This window comes from Chiloscyllium plagiosum, chromosome 25 (genome assembly GCF_004010195.1).
Source record: "Chiloscyllium plagiosum isolate BGI_BamShark_2017 chromosome 25, ASM401019v2, whole genome shotgun sequence".
NCBI lineage: Eukaryota > Metazoa > Chordata > Chondrichthyes > Orectolobiformes > Hemiscylliidae > Chiloscyllium > Chiloscyllium plagiosum.
Window position 1 is genome coordinate 17,019,955 of NC_057734.1, and position 22,729 is coordinate 17,042,683.

The 22,729-nt window shown below is 40.3% G+C and overlaps 1 protein-coding gene across 2 annotated transcripts in view; it reads left to right on the plus strand.

The window, feature by feature from the left end:
- Positions 1-22,729, plus strand: part of grk3 (G protein-coupled receptor kinase 3) — a 300,505-nt gene that overhangs the window by 202,594 nt on the left and 75,182 nt on the right. For both annotated transcript variants that reach the window (XM_043715596.1, XM_043715595.1), the window contains exons 10-11: positions 9,025-9,103; positions 13,793-13,923. In XM_043715596.1, the coding sequence (XP_043571531.1) occupies positions 9,025-9,103; positions 13,793-13,923 (210 nt within the window). The remainder of the gene's footprint in view (positions 1-9,024; positions 9,104-13,792; positions 13,924-22,729) is intronic.

Genomic DNA, 22,729 nt, shown 5'->3' on the forward strand with positions numbered 1-22,729 from the left:
CGAAGGAATTGGGAGAATGGGATGGCGTTTTTACAGGGGGCAGGATGGGAGGAGGTGTAGTCCAGGTAGCTGTGGGATTCGGTCGGTTTGTAGTAGATGTCCGTGTTGTTTTTTTTGTGAAAGGCAGATCCTATTTGACTATAGCAGTTTGTGATGAATTAACAAGCAATGTAAATAAAGGGGAACCAGTGAATATACTGTACTTTTTTAAAATTCATTCATTGGATGAGGACGTCGCTGGTTAGGCCAGGACTTATTGCTCATCCCTAATTGGCCAGAGGGCAGTTAAGAGTCAATCATAATGCTGTGGGTCTGGAGTCACATGTAGGCCAGACCAGGTAAGGATGGCAGTTTCCTTTCCTGGAGGGCATTAATGAACCAGATGGGTTTTTCCAGCAATCAGCAATGGATTCATAGTCATCATTAGATTCTTAATTCCAGATTTTTGCTGAATTCAAATTCCACCATCTGCTACAGCGGGACTCGAACCGAGTCCCCAGAACATGACCTGGATCTCTGGATTAACAATCCAGCGATAATACTTAGACTTACTGATGACATTTAACAAGATACCACATCAAAGATCATGACACAAAATAAGAGTTGATGATGTAGGGGGCTAATATATTAAGGTAGGTAAAAACAAGGACTGCAGATACTGGAAACCAGAGTCGTAATTAGAGTGGTGCTGGAAAAGCACAGCAGGTCAGGCAGCATCCGAGGGGCAGGAAAATCGATATTTTGGGCAAAAGCCCTTAATCAGGAATAGAGGCAGGGTGCCTGCAGAGTGGAGAGACAAATTACTCTTTTTCCAGCACCACTCTAATCTAGGTTAATATTGTTAGTTGGTTGACCAACAGGACGAAGGTGGTGGGGATAATCGTTCCTTTTTCGGTTTAGTTTTGATATGATGAGTGACGTGCCGTAGGGATCAGTGTTGAGGCCTCAATTAATTAGAACCTACCAAATGTATAGTTTTCCAATGACACCAAGGCAGTTAGAAATTTAAGTTGTGAACAAAAGGGTCTTGATTTTTGATAAGATGTGGCTAAAATGCAGAAATTTGTTGGGAACCACAGATTCCACCCCTAATCCTGTTTTACTCATTCCACAGGGATTAGGTGTAAGCCAAGGTTCATGTGTGTGTGATTCCTGGAGGCACCTGGCCATTCAAATGATCATTTGACTCCACTGCAAGATGTTGGAATGCTTGTAATAGGAACCCAGAGTTGGGAGATTAGACCAGTTAAAAGCAGATTAGTTTGCAGTGCTTTTATTTTGGATAGTGCCACTGTATCCCTGCAAAATATACAAACGATCTTCTCCATGTTTAAATTACCACAAGAATACCTAACATCCCACCTTCCCCCATAGGATCCCTGACTCCCACTGCTAAAGGAAACTACTGTCCTACACCCAAAAGAGGATTCCCCATCTTGCAGTCTTGCCTGCCATCCTCAATTGTACAGCAGAGGAGATCTGTTAATCGCTGCCTCCTATAAGATCGTGACACCATGTAAATGGAAGACACCAGTGAAGTAGGCCCTGATTGCCTCAATCCATTGGGTATTTAGGTCTTGAGACCCATGCAGCTGATAGAAGAATTAGAGGCCATGCTGTTTCCCCGGTCACCTATTGAACTCACAATCCGGACTAAAAATCAAAAATGCAGGGAACGCTTCCTGAAGATCAGGACATTGAGCTGGGATTTCTGCTGGCTGCAGCCCTGACCCAGAGACAAAACTGCGACAAAAGCTGCAGAAAAGGGATATAAATGGTGATATGAATGGACAAAAAAAAAATGGATGGAATATAATGTGTGAAACTTGTCCATTTGGCAGGAAGCATTAAAACGGCATATTATTTAAATGAAAGATTGCAGAACTCTGGGGTAGAAGGACCTGTGTGTACTGGTGCATAAAAACAAACCATTAGTACACAGGTACAGCATGTAATTAGGAAAGCAAGTGGAATATTGTCTATTGCATGGGATACACAGTATAAAAGTAAGGATGTCTTACTGCAGTTTTATACAGCATTGGAGGCCACAGCTGGAGTACTGAATATTGAAAAGTGTCCTTATTTAAAGAAGGAAGTAAATGTGTTAGAAGCATTTCAGAGAAGGTTACCTTGACTGATATCTGGAATGGTGAGGGTTATCCTATGGAAAGGATGAACAAACTGCACCTATATCCATTGGAGTTTAGAAGAATGATGTTATTAAAACAAATGAGATCCTGACCAGGCTTAATCAGGTGAGTGCTGAAAGAATGTTTTCCTTTGTGGGCAAGATTTGAAGTCGGAAACCATTTAAATCTTCCATTTAATACTGACATGCAGGTTCATAGCTCCTTGAAAGAGGAGACATAGGTAGATAGGATAGTGAAGGCAGCGTTTGGTATGCTTTCCTTTATTGGTCAGAGTATTGAGTACAGGAGTTGGGAGGTCATGTTACGGCTATACAGGATATTGGTTGGAATATTGCGTGCAATTCTGGTCTCTTTCCTATCGGAAAGATGCTGTGAAACTTGAAATGGTTCAGAAAAGATTTACAAGAATGTTGCCAGGGTTGGAGGATTTGAACTATAGGGAGAGGTTGAATAGGTTAGGGCTGTTTTCCCTGGAGCATCAGAGGCTGAGGGATGACCTGAGAGTGGTTTATAAAATTATGAGGGGCATGGATAGGATAAATAGACAAAGTCAGCCATCCTATTGTTAAATGGCAGAACAGCTAGAGGGGCCGATTGGCCTACTCCTGCTCCTAATTTGTATCTTCATAATGTATGTATATAGTTTACTTCCAAAGTAATTAATAGTGAAGTATTTAGGGAAGAGTTGGGAACCAGGATCAGACACTGTATAAACTTTATTTTTCAACATGTTCCAGATTCCAATTAAAAACAAATGATTTTCATATCACAGATGGTGCCTTACTGAGGTTCTATTAGCCAACAAAATGAGTGAATATGTAATTGAAATTAATCAACTCCTAATTTGCATATTTTCAAATTTGTATATACTTTTGTAGTGCACCACTACAGACAGTGTTTCATATTCATTTTCCAGTCCTGGTTTTCAAAGTGTTAATGAGCTGACCTGGTGACTGATTTGTGCAGTCACTGGCTACGATTGTAGATGACAGTATGATTGTCGCATTGCTGCTGTGCTAAGTGTCGTGCTTTATTGCTCCACTGCAGTAAACTGTATTCATTGGTAACAAAGTGATTCTGTAAACCTTTTAGTAGCTAGCATCAGGTATGATCAAATTGTTTCCTATAATTATGTAAAAGTAAATGATATAAGAAAATAAATTAAATTCATGTGGTTTTTTTCGGAATCACCAAGCAAAAGGTGAGCCATGATGGATTATTGCGTGAGCTCATGTTTAATAAAAGTGAGACGGTCTCAACAAATTTATTCGTATTTCATTAATGAAGCTATTCTAAAGTGGTTGGAATCCTCAGTTAATCAGGGAAGAACAATATTTTGTGCAGACACAATATCACTTTTGTGTGCAATTGCATTTTTAATTAATGTAGCAGAAAGAAAGGAATGAAAATTGTGACCTCAGAGACCCGACAGTTTTCCATTTCTCCTTTTGGTTGTAAACTCTCTTTGATAGGATGGTTCCTGGCTCTCTTCAAGACAGCAACTGTTTGCTGGTATCCAATTCCTTATGTGCATTGTCCAGAAGACTGTCATTCATAAATAAACCTTAAAAGCTGTTTGGCTATAAACTATCAGGAGCACAATTCTAATGTTTTCATGTGTAGCCACTGCATAGCAATCAGTTCATGAACTAAATAACAGAGAAAGAATGACCATGCATTTATTGCTTCCTCCACTGAAGAAATGCAAAGGTTATGATTCTGCTTATTTGATAGCCTTTCTATTTTTTAACAAAAAATCTGAAAAATTAATAGGTGATTTCAGCAAATATTGGTACACCAATAATGTATGACCAAAAGTGAACTGATTAGATTAAGATGCAGAACACTTTTTTGAAGCATTCATTAATATTGGTAGCCAGGGCATATTATTGTGGATTATTTCAGATACACATCAAAATAATACCACCTGAAAGAACAGACAGTACCTTGTTTTAACATCTCATCCTAAGGTGGCACTTTCCAACAGTGCAGTATTCCTTCAGTTCTATGCTGATTTTTGTACTTATGTCTCTGAAGTGAGACTTGAAGCCACAGCCTTATGAGTCAGAAGTGAGACTGCTGCCAACTGAGTTGTGACTGAAAGAACGAAAAACGATGAGAAATATCCATACATCTGTTAGAACCTGCTGCTGGTAAATGTACTATGTCATAACCAATTGTATGTTTTGACTTGTTTGAGTAAATTGGGGTAGAATAGGGGAATTAAATAGTAACACTTTCTGGATGCGAGTGACGTGACTCTGGTTGTTGAGAAAGAAGAACCAATGCTTCAGCAACTGTGTCTCAAGTAGACAGAACATTCTATTCTGTAAAATATTTTTTAAAATGTTTGCAGTACAGTCACTCCTGTAATATAAAAATACAGCAATCACACTTAAAGCTCCCACAAACAGCAATGTGATATTGATCAGTAAACAGTTTTTGTGAAGTTGATTGAAGGATAGATCTAAGATAAGCCATGAGTGATAATTCCCTTCCCCTCAAAATAGTGCCAGGGGATCCTTGCAGTGCATCTTAAATTGAGGCCCCATCTACATTATCATGTGCATCATGAGCATCTTATCTAAGTGCACTACTCCCTCATATGACACTTAAGTTTCAGTTTTGATTTTTGTGGATTAGTGGTGCTGGAAGAGCACAGCAGTTCAGGCAGCATCCGAGGAGCAGCAAAATCGACGTTTCGTGCAAAAACCCTTCATCAGGAATAAAGACAGAGAGCCTGAAGCGTGGAGAGATAAGCTAGAGGAGGGTGGGGGTGGAGAGAAAGTAGCATAGAGTACAATGGGTGAGTGGGGGACGGGATGAAGGTGATAGATCAGGGAGGAGAGGGTGGAATGGATAGGTGGAAAAGGAGATAGGCAGATAGGACAACTCCAGACAAGTCATGGGGACAGTGCTGAGCTGGAAGTTTGGAACTAGGGTGAGGTGGAGGAAAGGGAAATGAGGAAACTGTTGAAGTCCACATTGGTGCCCTGGGGTTGAAGTGTTCTGAGGCGGAAGATGAGGCGTTCTTCCCCCAGGCGTCTGGTGGTGAGGGAGCAGCAGTGAAGGAGGCCCAGGACCTCCATGTCCTCGGCAGAGTGGGAGGGGGAGTTGAAATGTTGGGCCACGGGGCGGTGTGGTTGATTGGTGCAGGTGTCCCAGAGATGTTCCCTAAAGCACTCTGCTAGGAGGCGCCCAGTCTCCCCAATGTAGAGGAGACCGCATCAGGAGCAAACGGGTACAATAAATGATGATATTGGTGGATGTGCAAGTGAAACTTTGATGGATGTGGAAGGCTCCTTTAGGGCCTTGGATAGAGGTGAGGGAGGAGGTGTGGGCGCAGGTTTTACAGTTCCTGCGGTGGCAGGGGAAAGTGCCAGAATGGGAGGGTGGGTTGTAGGGGGGCGTGGACCTGACCAGGTAGTCACGGAGGGAATGGTCTTTGCAGAAAGGGGTGGGGAGGGAAATATATCCCTGGTGGTGGGGTCTTTTTGGAGGTGGCGGAAATGTCGGCGGGAATGATTTGGTTTATGCGAAGTGTTCAAGTGCTGAGGTAGGACCTATACCCACAACCTTGTGACTCTGAGGTTGAGAGTGTAAACAGCTGAGCCATGGTTGACGTGACACCAGATGCACATATGAAGTAGGAACAGGCTACTCATCCCCTTGAGCCTGCTCCACCATTTCAAAAAGCTTTGATTACAGAAAGATTTGATTACATTTCACCTTCCTGCCTACTCCCCATCACATCCAATCTGCACCAAGTGGACTACAGTGGTTCAACAAGAGATTACCACCTCCTCCTCAAGGGCAACTAGGGATGGGCAATAAATGCTGATTCAACCAACATTGCCCACATCCCATGGATGAATAGAAATTCAAAGTTTGTGAGAAGATTTGTAGCTCGGGTGCTCGTTGCTGTGGTTCTGTTCGCCGAGCTGCAAGGTTTTGTTGCAAACGTTTCGTCCCCTGTCTAGGTGACATCCTCAGTGCTTGGGAGCCTCTTGTGAAGCGCTTCTGTGGTGTTTCCGGACAACCGGAAGCGGCAGGGACAGGCCACTATAAATGCCGGAGGAAACACCACAGAAGCGCTTCACAGGAGGCTCTCAAGCACTGAGGATGTCACCTAGACAGGGGACGAAACGTTTGCAACAAAAACTTCCAGCTCGGCGAAAGGAACCACAGCAATGAATAGAAATATTCATGAGATTTTGGTGCTTTGCACTCGTCCATTTTGCGCATGTAAATATGGGCAGTGCTGAATGGCTTTTTTGATCATTGGGAACATGGGCCTTGTGAATTCAACAGCAGATAACTTAATTTTAGTGACTTTCATTATGGCATGGGGGTTCCTTACTCCTTTGACTTTTAAAGATGCAGTAACTCAAGCTGGCTTGCCTCTTTTCTTGTCTTGTTGGTCTTCACAGTCGAATTTCGTGGTTTTTTTTGTTTGGTTGTGAAACTAATGGACAACTTTCTAATATAGAATAACACTGTGCTGTGTTCCATTTTCCTTTGTCTTTTGCACATCTGCAAAGGCCCAGCTTTATATTTTTCATATCACTGCCCAATCTTATATTATTGCAAGATAATATTGTGAGTGACGGACATAATTAGGCATTTTATCGTTATACGCAGGACAAGTATATAAGTTCTTATAGTTAAACTCTACCTTCTGTGTAAAATCTGGGAGGAAACCGGAGCACCGGGAGGACACCCACGCAGACATTGGGAGAACGTGCAAACTCCACGTGCAAACTCCACAGGTCTCTGGCGCTGTGAGGTAGCAGTGCTAACCACTGTGCCACCGTGCCGCACGTATATATTGAAAAAGACCTGGATTGTTTGTTAAGTCTCTCACCTTTTAGAATGAACATGTTGGTTTCAGTCCTTTCATACGTCCCAGAACATTTAAAAGTTACATTCTCAAGTGAACTTTAACACCCCAGATAATGCATTTAAGGTGTAAGCTGCCCTGTGTGAGTCTGTGCCACAATGGTCAGACTGATTCTAATCTAAAAAATGGATTTACAGAATCTTACATGGATTTATGCAGTTTTTGAGCAATATAAAATGTAATTCTGCAAGTACAAATTCATACCAGAAACTTATATGCGTATGTGTGCATGTGGGTGTGAGAGAGGGTAGGGGGCGGGGGTAATGAGTGTGTATGAGAGAGTGCATGTATGTGTGTGAGTGAGAGTGTAAAGGGGTATAGGTCTGTGAGACGGTGCTTGTGAGAGTGTGGGATCTTCAAGATTTCTGAGCTGATTTCTACAAAATTCAGTTTCAGTGAAACTAACTGTGGTGCACATTAGCTCTGTGTGATTAATGTGGAAAGCATGAGCTAGTTAAAGCTTTGTTCCTTTGCTGTGTACTCAACATGTAGGTCTCTACAATACTCTTGAAAGGATTAAACAATTAGACTGGCATGTTGATGGAGTCAAAAACAGCAGATCCCTAGATACTGGGAATCTTTATTCTAGCTTCCAGATAATCATTGCATGTTGAAGCCTCTCTCATGGATGCCCTGAGACTTTTCATTTATGCCATGAAATGGTCAGATTGCAACTGACATTTATGTGGCTCCAGCCTCACACTGTGCAGCCACCTCTTCTAAGAGCCAAGGTTCAGAAACAGCACGGAAGCCACATGACGTTTTCAACAAAGAATAGCCAGCATGGACACAGCAGAGCATATGATGACCTTCTATACTGGAACCATCTATGATTTCATCGTTGCCAATTTTGCAGCCTTAATTGGCATCCTGCTACTTGACAGGTTGCCATCACTGTACAGAAACTGTGTCCAGCAAACTGGGAAATGGCAGGAACCTTGTAGGGATCCAGCCTGATGTGTACTTTTTCTGATTTTGCCGCACCCCTTGCCTCAAAGTTCACTTCCAAGTGTTTGTTTAAAACCTTCCTCTAATAAAACATAAATGGGAGAAGGTCTGTCTTCAGCCATTGCTAAAATGGCACATATTTTACAATAACATTATGAGTTATGATGTATGATGTTCAGCAGCAGACAATGCTATCAGACTGGTCTACATTGAAACGTGTACAGACACCCAACAATTCCATGCCACACCCCAAGTCTTCACTTGGTGTTCAGATGTTTCTTTGCTGCATGGTAAACATGTTGATCCAGTTTAGCACATTACTCCCATACATCATGATGCAATTGTATTTCACATTTGTTTTGCCCTCAATGTTTTGTTTATTTCAACTCACCCATCATGGGTGATACAACATATTTCCTAACCCACAAATGCTCTTTTCTTTATGTGGTGTTTTAGTGTTATTTGTCCTTTATCTGAAAAAGTGTAATATCTAAAACTGCAGCAACAAAGTGAAGAAGAACTGGACCACATCAATTCAGAAAATAAATATTTGATTTGATACTTGTAACTTGATGAATTGAGCAATTGTTTGATAGTGATGAAAGGGCTCAGGGGTGATTTTATCTATGTTTTACCAATAGGGTTCTTCAAAATAATTTTATGTCCACATAAAATAGTAGGTTGATTGGAATTGTCGCCAAGTCTCCTCAATGCATCTGGTTTGTCCAACTGAGAAGGTGGGGAGGAAAGCCTTGGTTAAGTGTCACTAAGAAGAAATGCAACTGACCTAAAAAGATGAAGCAAAAGAAACAGTAGTATGTAGACTTATTGATTTTTATCTTATGGCATCCCTTGGAGAATTTTACTTAACAAATGAAATTTTATTTTAAAGTTTTACTGCAAACTAAGGAGGCTGAAGGGATAATTCTCTCCTTAATTTTATTACTGAGAATGTGTTTTGCTGCACTGTGTGGCAATCTATCTGATCACTTATTTGTTGCCTCTTGTTTTCACTTCTTTCTGCAGGACTGTCCATTTATAGTCTGTATGACTTATGCCTTCCATACTCCTGACAAACTATGCTTTATTCTTGATCTGATGAACGGTAAGTTATTTTGATCATTGCGCACAGGGATGACTCTCAGATTAGATCCATGGGAGAGATGAATTAAAACAATGTTTTTGTCTGGATGAGTACATCTCTGTTTTCATGTTTAATTTCTTGTTTATGTAATTCAGTGAATGTTAAAAACTCCCTGTATTCTTAACTGCTGTATTTTTTATGATCATCTATTTTAAATGAATTGGTGCCCATCTCTGCTGTATGTCAGCATCAAACCTGATTAGATTGTATTTGGCACAATTAGATGAACAACAAAGCCTACCCTACACTTGTCCCATCAAAAAAGCAAAGCTAGAATTAGAGTAAATCTTTTTTTTATTGTCCCATGAAACACATTAAGATTAGTATATATGGAAAATATCGCAGATGCTGGAAATCAGAAAGAACCACATCAGGGAAACTCATCAGGTCTGGCAGCATCTGTGGGGAAAGAAACAGAGTGAACATTTCGAGTCCAGCATGGCTCTTGTTCAGAACTTCTTGTAACTTTTAAAAGAGATTCAGACCCATTTTAACAAAACAAGACAGACCTGTCACTTCCTGAAAGGCGGAGGTGGGTACGGAAGATGCTGGAGATTAGAGTCAAGATTAGAGTGGTGCTGGAAAAGCACAGCAGGTCAGGCAGCATCCGAGAAGCAGTAGAGTCGATTTTCGGGCAAAAGCCCTCATCATCTGAGAGTCTGTGACTTTGCTTTTTGTTATTCATCTTAGCAATATATCAAAAGGTGACAATATTTACTCTTCTGCTTGCTGGTGAAAACTATAAACAGTTTTGCCATTAAAATGACTCCATTAATGAGTACAGCATTCCAAATAAGAAAAGATGTTTGGAAGAGGGTAAGTTGTTTTATCACCCAGTACATTCCTGACCCATACGGAACATTGTAATATTGCCCTGCTTCAATTAGCAAGTTAATATCATTCTTGTTGAATTAGTAAAGTATCTATCTCCTTTTTGAACTTTTATGCATTGATTTCACTGGATGTTGTGTCTTCCAGAAGTTTAAAAGCCTATAATTGGAAAGGTTCACCTAAAACACAATGTACTAATATTTATGTGTAGCATTCTATACCACTATGAATCCAAAAATGGCAATTATGCACTTGCACACACATAAAAACAGTGTAATCAGATGAAGAATTGAACCTTGTTAAAATTTCTCTTTAAATGTGAACTTATTAATTGTTTCATTCCTCAATTTCTCATTTGTTCTCTTAGAGATGTTGTGTCTTGATGGGTTACATTTCAGCAGGTATTGATGGCATTTCAGTACTTTGCACAAAATAAGTAGACAATGAATAGTAATATGGTATTCAATCATGAAGGAATGATAGTCAAACTGATCCTCGCATGGCACTGTCCTGTTTGTCCGAGATCACTGGTCACTACATAGCACTACACTCACTGTTTCTCTGCCTTAACTTGGGGGAACTGAGACTGAGTAGTGAACCAGCTGTTGGCCCAGCTGGGATTAGTGTTTATTAGGAACTCCAAGGTCAATCTGAGCCTTCATGGTTTTGTGGTTTGTGGATTTGCTCACTCCTGCTATGAATGTCCACTTTTACATAAGATTATAGAGAAATTCAAACAAGAACACAGACCATTCAACAGAGTCGTCAATGTTATGGTTTGGCACCCTTCCATTTGTGAGAGTGATGGGAATGTAGACTCAGCATTTAGATGTGATGAGGTGAGAAATTATCCATTTCTGTTTCCCTTTCCTCTAGCTACTCATTTAAGCTGATCTAAGCTTTGACATGGATGGTGAATTCTACAACCACACAAACCTCTGTATTAAAAACAATTCTCTTTGCTGTTCAGCTGTTGACCTTATCCAATAGGTATGAGAAGTTTGCTCCGTGTGGATGAGGAAAAGGGTGGCAGGGTGAGTGAGCCAGTTGACCACAGCACCATGTGGAGAAGGCAGTTCAAGAACGGGGAGCAAAAAGACTAGTGGTAGTTATAGGGGATTCTATAAATTAAGGGATAGATAGTATCATTTGCAAGCTGTATCGGGAGTCCCGCATGGTGTGTTGTCTGCCCGGTGCCAGGGTGCAGGACATGTCTGACCAGCTTGAAAGGATATTGGAGCAGGAGGGAGAGGATCCAGTTGTTGTGGTCCACATTGGGACAAACAACATAGGCAAGGCTGGGACGGAGGACCTGTTTGGGGATTTTCAAGCACGAGGAACGAAATTAAGGAACAGGTCCTCGAAGGTCATAATCTCCGGATTACTGCCCGAGCCATGTGCAAATTAGCTTCAGGATAAGAAAATTAGGGAAGTAAACACATGGCTAACGGAGTGCTGTGGGAAGGAGGGGTTCCATTTCATGGGGCATTGGCATCAGTTTTGGAACTGGGAGCATCTGTACCGATGGGATGATCTCCCCCTGAACCGATCTGGAACCAGTGTTCTAGCGAAAAGGATAAATAGGGTGGTCAGTAGGACTTTAAATTAATGAATGGGGGGGGGGAAGGGAAAGGGAAAACGGCAGGAAGTATGATGGTAAATAAAAAGGTAAGCAGCAGATTAGCAGGTATGCAGGGGTGTTTAAGTACAAGGCAGACTATGAAAGCAGTAAAAAGGAAGGATAGCTCAGGAGATATTATTAGAGATATTAGAAATCATGAGGGCAAGAAAATTAGCATAAGGGCACTTTACCTGAATGTTCGTAGCATTCATAGCAAGTTCAATGAGTTAACAGCACAAATTATCGCGAATGGCTACTATGATTTAATAGCCATAATGGAGACATGGTAACAGGATGGTCACAACTGGGAGTTAAATCTCCAGGGGTATCAGACTATTCAGAAGGACAGACAGGAAGGTAAGAGAGGTAGTGCACCTCTGATATTCAAGGACAACGTCAAGGCGGTGCTAAGAGATGGAATATAATGTTAATGAATGTGAAGTCATCCATTTTGATAGATGTAACAGTAAAAAGGATTATTACTTGAATGGTAAAACGTTGCAGCATGTCACAGGAGGGTGGTCTGCAGGTGCAACAAGTAATTAGGAAGGAAAATGGAATTTTGTCCATTATTGCACAAAGGATTGAGTTTAAATGCAGAGAGGTTATGTTGCAGCTGTACAGAGTGCTGGTGAGGCCACACCTGGAGTACTGTGTGCAGTTTTGGTCTCCTTACTTGAGAAAAGATGTAATAGCACTAGAGGGGGCACAGAGGAGGTTCACTCGGTTGTTTCCAGAGTTGAGAGGGGTTGGCTTATGAGGAGAGGCTGAGTCGATTGGCATTATATTCTTTGGGATTCAGAAGAATGAGGGGGGATCTTATAGAAATGTACAAAATTATGAAGGGAATAGATAAGGTAGAAGGAGAGAGGATGTTTCCACTGGCAGGTGAAACTAGGACATGAGGGCATAGCCTCAAGATTAGAGGGGGCAGATTTAGGACTGAATTGCGAAGGAACGTCTTCACCCAGAGGGTTGTAAATCTATGGAATCTCTTGCCCAGTGAAGTAGTTGACACTTCTTCAGTAAATGCTTTTAGAGCTAAGGTAGATTTGTTTTTGAACAATAAAGGAATTAAGAGATACGGTGAGAGCGTGGGTAAGTGGATCTGAGTCCATGAAAAGATCAGCCATGATCATATTGAATGGTGGAGCAGGCTCGAAGGGCCAGATAGCCTACTCCTGCTCTGGATTAGTGGTGCTGGAAGAGCACAGCAGTTCAGGCAGCATCCGAGGAGCAGCGAAATCGACGTTTCGGGCAAAAGCCCTTCATCAGGAATAAAGGCAGTGAGCCTTAATCCTGCTCCTAGTTCTTATTTTCAGAGTGCATTATAGCTAAACACCTATCCGTATCCCCATTTATGTAATGCCATCAATAAATGGAATGAGTCCATATCTATCCTATGCTGTAATTTCATTGTATTGAAATATTAAATCTTTCTTGATCACATTTTAGACATTAAAAGACTGCCCAGATGAGCTTACCTCAATTGTTAGCACTAGCACCTCTGCTCCTGATGATAATGGATTAAAGATGTACCCCAAGACTTGAGAAATAATAATTCAGTTATAAATGCTGTATTTTCAGAGGTGCTTTTTTTGTGTGTGACATATGTAAGTAAGGCTTTATCACTGTTCAAAGGCAGAAATTGCTGGTCAAATTCAGCAGCATTTGTGGGAAGAAAATAGAGTTAACATTTTGAATCCAGTGACTCTTCATCAAAACTGAATGACATCACCAGTTTTTCCAGCAATTTCTGTTTTGGTTTCTGAACTCCAGCATCAACAGTTATTTGTTTTATTTGTGTCACCTGTTTTTTGGTTCATGTTGAAGTGAGAGATTTTGTAATATTATTTTAAAAAGAGGCAGTAGTTTTTCCTGTGTTCTGTCCAACATTCTTCCTCTGAACAACATTATCCAAACAAATGATCAGTTTATCATCTGATTCCATGGTTGCCTGCAAAAACAAAAGCCATGTTTTCAAGAGCAATTTATCAAGTCGAACAATTTCATGAAGTGACAATCAATGAAATAAATGCACATCTTTCTTTCTTCCGCTACCAGAACCAGCTACACTAGGTTACTTTGATTCAAGTATCAACTGTGAGTGCAACAATCAGTAGGACAAACTGGTAGGGTTGTACAAAATGATTTAATCAACTCAAAATCTTATAGCTGACTGCTCTTCCTATTTCTAGGTGGAGACTTACATTATCATCTTTCACAACACGGAGTGTTTTCTGAGAAGGAGATGAGGTTCTATGCTGCAGAGATTATGCTGGGCCTTGAACACATGCACAACCGATTTGTAGTATATAGGGACCTGAAGGTAAGATAAGATTCACATAGCCATAATTTTTTTAAAGTTATGCTTTAAGTAAACTGATTAAGTCGATTTCTTCACAATAACCTTGGAACATGGTAATTTTTCAAAGGAGTATCTTCATTGTGAAAACTCTGCAAACTGTACACAGCAATCTGCAAGAACAAGTTATTGACATTTTGTGTGTGAAATTTTCTTCAGAAGCAAGGGCTGAAAGATAAACAGGTAGCTTTAGTCCTGAGAAAATTAGAGAGAGAAAGGGAGAGAGAGGAACAGATGCTTCCAACAAGGTAAGTCAATGGTTTGAATGACCTACAAACTGGTGAATTGATGCTTTAAAAATTAGCACTGAGATGACACAAATATTATCTAATACATTAGAATGGACAAATAGAGGTCTGTCAGAGGGATACAAAAATAAACAAAATTAAACAGGAAGCTGGGAAAAGCTACAATGCAGAACGTCTGAAATTGAACCACTAGATGCTTCCAGAACATAATGGGTCTACTCGTTTCCAGAACATAATGGTCACCACCTTGGGCTCAAAATCAGTTACATGAAAATACCTTTCTCTACCCCATTCATAGAAAAATCCCACAATATGCAACATACCTTGCCTTTTGTAAAGGAAGTAAAGAATACAGCAGAGATCTTGTGATCAAACAGAAAGGACCTTGTTTTGTATATTTAAGCAACTGATAGCCTATCTACTTGAAATAAGCAATTTGATCATTTACAGCTAGACTGAATTTGCTGAACTTTGGGCATCAATGTTGTGGAAAAAGCAGGGCCTTGAGTTCAATTCCTTCTCCCATTGTTGCTGATTTTGTGAAAAATTGTCTCCTCTGACTTGCGGCGACATCAGTGCAGGGGATTTGCTTGTGCACGTACTAAATCTTTACAGCAAGTATACGACTCCTCATGCTCCACTTGTTATAAATCATAGATCATGCATTGTGATAAATGCAATGTTATATTTAAATAAACACATTTATTGGAGACTTCAATTTTACAAAATACTAACTTCCTAACAGATGCCAACTACAATTAGCTGTAGCACTTGTGGTTCCATTTCATCAGTGGTTTTAAATAGACTCGCTAGTAGGTATACATCATCACAACAATACTGCAGACTCTAGCTTACCTATTACCAAACCCATGGGAGTTCTGTTATTATATGTGCAGAATCTTGCATCTGCCATCACTTGGCAATACAAATAAAAACTTTAATCCTTTTTTAAAAAAAAATTAGTAAGGGAGCCAGTAATTGATATTTTTATCTAAGTTGAAATACCAAGCAACAATTAAACACTAACTGATCTGAGATAGTATTTGCTGAAAACCAGTAATAGTAGCATTAAAAATTTATAATTCCGAGAAGTAGAAAAATTCTTTGTGGGTTTCACAATATAGCACTTCTCTTCTGAAATGATGCATCATTTGACGTGCTGTGAGTATGCTATGGGAGTTGTTTGAATTTGTTAAATGCAGAATCATAGAATTGTACAGCATAGAAGGAGGCCATTCAGCTCATCCAGTCTGTGTTCGCACTTTAGGAGAGGAATCTAATTATGCAAATATACTCCCCAGTCTTTTCCTATTGTTTTTATCATACCAGAAAGCACTGGTCACTCCCTCCATCTCTTATGTTATTCATTTTCCCACATTTCCCATTTACCCTCCCATTTAAATGCAAATAAAATGATGCAAGAAATGAGTGCACGTATCATCATAATCTGTAAATAAAAACTAAAATGAGTTACTCTAAGAAATACTTACCCAAGTCTGTATTCCAAGGATGAATATAATTAAAACTCATTTACTGAAATGTACAATAACATTTGACATTGTAATGCATAAAATATTTACTGTGCAATCCTGAATTGATCAATGTTCCATGATTGTATAAGCAATCCTCTAAACAACAAAGGTTGAAGATTATATTCAGTTCTTGGGAAATCATCACCTTTGAGAACAGCAGCATCATCCCTTGGAGAGAAATGGTGCTAAGTGAGTCTGCTGGAGATGAAATGATTTATGCCAAACCAGTGAGAGTACATGATAACGTTAATTTCTATATAACCATAAGGATATGTTTTGAATCACTTGATGCAGATATGTAGCTGGATAATTTGGCTGTTTCACAGAATTCAACTACATAGCTCAAAACTGTCGTTGTAGGGGAAACACTATGTAGTATTTTGTGTTTGAATATTAATCTATCAGTTACAGAGCAATGATTTTTAATCCATCCCAGTTTTATGGATCCAAAAAATGTTTACAGGAAAGCCAACAACTACTGTGCAAAAATATTCAGCGGTGCCTCACTGCTTAAACTGCAAGAAAAGTTGGTGATTTTTTGCCTCCGAATATTGCCTCACATTATTACCCTAAGCTTCGCTTTTCCTGCAGCTGACACACTTTAAAAAAAAAGTAGCACCACATGAACAATACCTTTTGATTTACATATGCTAAGAGATGTTGCTATCAAATGATACTTGCAAAGGAATAACTGCTCACTGACACTCATCTTGGTAAAGCATAGATGAGGTGAGAATGACTAGCCTTAATATCTAGCAACATTCAATTGATTAAGGTATCAAGAACCTCCACCAAAACTGGAGGCAGTGGGAATTATGGGAAAACTATTTTCTGGTTGGGGTCTACTTAGCCGAAAGGAAGATCTTGTGATTGTTGGAGGTCAGTTACCTCAGCTCCAGGACATCTCTGCAGGAGTTCCTCAGGGTAGTGTACTAGGTCCAACCAATCTTCAGCTGCTTCTATAATGACCTTCCCTCCATCATAATGTCAGAAGTGGGGATGTTTGCTGATGATTGTGCAATGTTCAACACCATTCACAACTTCTCAGATGCTGAAGCTGTCAAGACCTGGATAACATCAAGACTTTGCTGATAAGTGGCCAGTAATATTTGCACCACAAGTTCCAAACTACGACAATATCCAACAAGACAGAATCTTACCATTGCTCATTTGTATTTGAATATTAATCTATCATTTCTGAGAGCAGTGATCTTTAGTTGAGCCCAGGTGTATGCAATAGCATTACCATTGCTGGATGCCCCCCTATTAACATGCTGCAAGTTACCATTGACCAGAAACTGAACTGGATTAGCCATATAATTCTTGTGACTACAAGAGCAGGTCAGAGGCTAGGCATTGTATGGTGAATAATTTGCCTCCTGTCTCCCCACTGCTATCCACCATCTACAAGGTACGAGTCAGGAGTATCTGCTGCGCTGGATAGTACAACTCCCAACAACACTCCAGAGGCTTGAAACAATCCAAGACAAAGCTTTCCATTTGTTTGGCATGTCTTCCACCATCTTCAGCATTCACTACCTTTATCAATGATGGCAGTAGTAGCAATGTGAACCATCTACAAGATGTACTTGCAATTATTCACCAAGCCTCCTATAACAGCACCCTCCAATCTCAACCTCCTCCACTTCGATGTAAGAAGGAGACCGATGCAATGGAAAAACCACCACCTGTGAGTTCCACTCCAAGTCACACACTATCCTGATATGGAGCTCCCTCCCTGTTGCTCTGTCAAAATATTGGAATTCCCTTCCTAACAGTACTGAGTATCCCTATACCCAGAGGTTCATGAAGGCAGCTGACCACCACCTACTCCTGGGCAGTTAACTTCTCTCTCTTATTCTTTTTAATTTTGAAGGTATTATAAGTCACAAACTTTCACCTGGGTTCTTCATAATTAATATAAACAGAATAGCCAGAAATCAGGCTGGTAACCAGTTTAACTCAGTATGCGTCAATCCTGAAACCATGCCTATGGTTTTGATCGTTATGAGATACATACATTTATGTGATTATGAAAGCAACCTGTAATCTCGACTGGGAAACTCTTACGTGTAGACAGGCTGAAGTGCATTAGATGCTATGTGTAGCAATTTTATAAATGCATTTCGAATACATTGCTTTTTGTGTTACAGTGTAGTATCATCTATCCCCCTAATAACTGGTCTGAAGACTAAACATTATACGCAAGTCAGATTCTAAAATTAACCAAAATCCACTCGTGAGAAAATTCAATACCACAGGTGTAGGGAGAGCAACAATAGCTTCCTTTTGGAACTATGATGCTAACTGTGGTTGGACATATTCCTGGAAATATCATTATATGAGCTGGTGATTCTAACCATTTAATCCTCAAACAGCTGCTGTTGGTCACCTATCATGTTCACAATTGCAGCACATTTCCTTCCCAGCTCATTGAAAAGCCCATAGACTTAATTATGCAATTCAATGATTCTTGACTGTCAGTCAAACAACATGCCTGTTATTTTCATACTAATAAATAAACACTAAACACAGTTTTGACTATGATTTTTCTCCTCTGTTGCATGCAGCAATATCTTGGAGATTAGACATTAATTCCTGGAGACTCCTGGAGGTTTGGCAACTGTAATTGGAAGGGAATGGTTTGAATACATTTTTTCTCCACTGGAAACTAACAGAGCAACAAGGTTCCCTGCCTTGATTTGTCACAGACCTCGAGAGCACACTGATAGTAAATAGTATGACAGTGTGCCACCTGACGTGAGCCACATGGTAATGAAAGCTGAGGTGTCAACCTTACCAGTACTTGTTAAATGACCAAATCATTTTATTTGGTTTTGTTCTTGGAGTATGAAGAACAAACCTTGACATTGAAGCTATTTTCAAACATATACTTGAAAAGAATTAAGACTATTGTTATAGTTTTCTTTTTATGACCTTTGTTAATTAAAGCAGGCATTAAGTATTGTAAGGAAAAGAGATCCACATTAGATTTCACATTAAGTATTGCATTTACCAATTGCAATTGTATGAACTTCAGTTTTGATGGCTTTGAGTCCAAAGATGTACAGATTAGGTGGATTGGCCATGCTAAATTGCCCACAGTGTCCAGGGATGCGTATGCTAGCCATGGGAAATACAGGGTTACAGGGATAGGGTAGGGGATGGGTCTGGGTGGGATTCTCTTTGGAGGGTCAGTGTGAACTCGATGAGTTGAATGGCCAGCTTCCACACTAGGGATTCTATGAATAATATGGATGGAGTCACTGATTTTGATGATGTAAAATATCAAGAGAGGTTCAGGATGCTGATTGCAAGAAAACTCATTTGATGTCATAAGCAGATGACATCAATTACTTCCATGAATACTTCAAAGATTCTTGGAGGAGCCTTTATTCTATGTTAGTTTCTGAGGCTGCATTGGATATTCTTGTCACTTTCTTTACAAATAACTTCAGTACTGCTGTACTGTTTGAATGGCTGTTTTTCTTGCTATATACAATATTTTTTGCCACTCAATAATTTCACGGTGTCACAAAGAGTCTGTATGAATTCAGCCAAAGACCAGCCATGGCAGCTGTTTGACAGGTCACAGGTGTAATCCTCAGCTTGAGTTGCAGTGCATGTCCTGCTTCATATTAGACACTGGTGGCAGAAAAATGGAGCCCAGCTTGAGTTGCCCAGCTTTAGGCTGTTCACATGTGATATCAGAGGCACCAGCAGAATAGCTGTTTATATATCTTAAGCATGAAACTGTTCCAGTCACTAAAATATCAGATTATCTGCAATGTCACTCAAAAGAGCCTACATGTGAAACAATATAATACACACGGCTGCCATTATCCCTTCATTTTAAACCACTCAGTACTTACTGATCTCCTTCATGAAGCCAATTATGTCCAAGAATGGCTCCTCACAGACACCTCACATCATGAGCTATGGCTCATGACTTTACTGAGGCAATTGAAATCAACAGTTATGATCAAAATAACCATTTAAGTGTAGATGACACAGCCTGGTCAATTTCAGGGAAGGCAGAGGACATAAGAAATGGGAGCAGGAGTAGGCTATTACTCTTCTGTTCAATATGATCATGGTTGGTCTTCTACCTCAATTCCACCTTCCTGCACACTCCACATATCCCTTAATTCTCTTAGTATTTGGAAATCTAACTGTCTGTTTCTTGAATGTATTCAACAACTGAGCATCTATAAACCTCTGGCATGGAGAATTCCATAAATTTACAGTTTTTTTTAAAGTCAAGCACTTTCTACACTCCATTCTATATTGGCCAATTCCTTATTCTGAGACTGTTGTTACAATACCCACGGATACTGCTAACTGGAAATTTGCAGTTGAAAAAGATGTAACAAAAAGATAACATGTTTTAAGTCTTCTCCTTTAACAAACAGACTAAAAGTGTCACTGGAAATACAATGTTTTGGTAGGTAGCCTATACTTCAAATTACAGAGCAGAACTTTCTCCTGATTCTTTTTTTTAAAACAGCTTTACAAATATACATTATACATCCTTTAAGTAGACGTTCTGTTCTCCAAAACCAGTCCCAAATGATTCTTAGCTTGCAAGAGTTTTCTCAGTCTGGTAAGCTTTAACCCAAGAACTGTCTGGAGGCACTCTTTCTAGGCAAATGGATCTTCTAGCCTTGTTCCAACATGTCACGAATTTGGTCTTTTCAATCTGAACACAAAATTCTACCGCCATTCTTGTATGGTGAACCACAGAACTTTCAGCTTCTAGTTGCTTTCTCTCTCCTGAATCCGAGCAGACTTGCTGTTATTTTTACCTTTATCTCTTGAAGTTCTGTTTCAATGCCATGTATGTTAGAAATGCTTATTAGCTATCGTTGCAACTCCAGCTTTCTTTTATCTTGGAAATAAATGGACAGTTTAAGCACAACTGTTTGTAACTTGGCATTATCATTTCTTGAGACTTCGGGCATTCATAGTGTATCCATTGTTAATAGGCAGGCTGCTGCCATTGTCTCGAAGTCTAAACACAGTTTGCCTTCTTGTCAAAAACAGCCTGTGCCTGCTTTAATTTCTAACAACCAAGCCATCTGGGCACACTGTCAGGAAGCGTTTCGAACAGGTCACTTGACCTCCTTCATTTCATGTCAAGAAAAATGCTTAATCCCAAACGTAATTATATAACTCTCATTCCTATCAAGTGATCCCAATTCTAGACTCTTCAACCAGGATAAACATTGTTCCAACATCTGCCAAGTTAAACCCCTTAAGAATTATTTGTACCTCAGTTATAGAACCTCTGATTTAAATTCCATGTAATAAAGACTGACCTACTCAATCCGTTTTCAAAGGACAACTGTCTCAAACCCAATTCCCTAATTACTCTTCCTTCATTCTCACCTCTGCTAGTATATCCTTCTTTCAGTGAACAGATCATAAGCAGTGTACCAGAGGGTGTCAAGGCTGATGATCACATTCTGTGCAAAGAATATCAAAGTTGCCTTTGTGACAAGGAGCTAATACTGTCCAGGAAAAAAAGTTGCAGAGTCTAAGTTCAGGAATATGAACATTTGAAAGTGCATCCCTAGCTGCTGCTAAGAGCATCTGAAATTCAGTATAAACCGAAAGATCTGCAGATGCTGTAAATCAAAACCAAAATCAGAAACTGCTGGAAAAGCTCAGCAGGTTTGGCAATATCTGTAGAGAGAAATCAGAGAAAATGTTTCAGGTTGGGTGACCCTTCCTCAGAAGTCATGTGCAAGAGGTGCACAATCTCTGGCTATAGTGATGCATTGCACCTTCATTTGCCACAATTTTAGTTGAAGCCTCTGCCAACTTATCAGATAATGAGCAGTACTCAAATTACTGAGATTGAATACACCCTTTTCATGATATTGTTGATATTCATGACTAAATGAGAGATCTGTGGGAAGAATATTAGAATGTCCGGAGGACAGGAAGAGCAAGAACCTAATTTAAAAATGGATCCTATGTTAGCTTGTCTAATTTATTTATTAAAAATGGAAACTTACTGGATTTGAAAATAGCTAGTGAACACCCTCCTGAAATGTCGCTTTCTTTATATTGTATGAACACTCCAGACTAACTAACGCAAAGAACTAGTCTACCTCAGCCAATTCTGAACAAAGGAACCATGAAAACCCATTATTCCTTGACTCAATGAAAATGACTGCATAGTTATCCTCTCCAGACGTCCCCAACAGTACCCTTCCACTGACACTGTCATTAATTTGGCGGAACTGGTTCTCACCCTTAACAATTTCTCCTTCGAATCCTCCCACTTCCTCCAGACCAAAGGGATAGCCATGGGCACACGTATGGGCCCCAGCTATGCCTGTCTCTTTGTTGGCTACGTAGAACAGTTGACCTTCCGTAATTACACCAGCACCACTCCCCACCTCTTCCTCCGCTACATTGATGACTGCATTGGCGCCACCTCGTGCTCCCGCGAGGAGGTTGAGCAATTCATCAACTTCACCAACACATTCCACCCTGACCTTAAATTTACCTGGACCATCTCCATCTCCATTAATGACGACCGACTTGACACCGACATTTTTTACAAACGCACCGACTCCCACAGCTACCTGGATTAAACCTCTTCCCACCTACCTCCTGCAAATATACCATCCCGTATTCCCAATTCCAGTTCCACCACAGAACACACCAGATGGCCTCCTTCTTTAGAGACCGCAATTTCCCTTCCCACGTGGTTAAAGATGCCCTCCAACGCATCTCATCCACATCCCGCACCTCCGCCCTCAGACCAAACCCCTCCAACCGCAACAAGGACAGAACACCCCTGGTGCTCACCTTCCACCCTACCAACCTTCCCATAAACCAAATCATCCGCCGACATTTCCGCCACCTCCAAACAGACCCCACCACCAGGGATATATTTCCCTCCCCACCCCTCCCCGCCTTCCGCAAAGACCGTTCCCTCCGTGACTACCTGGTCAGGTCCACGCCCCCCTACCACCC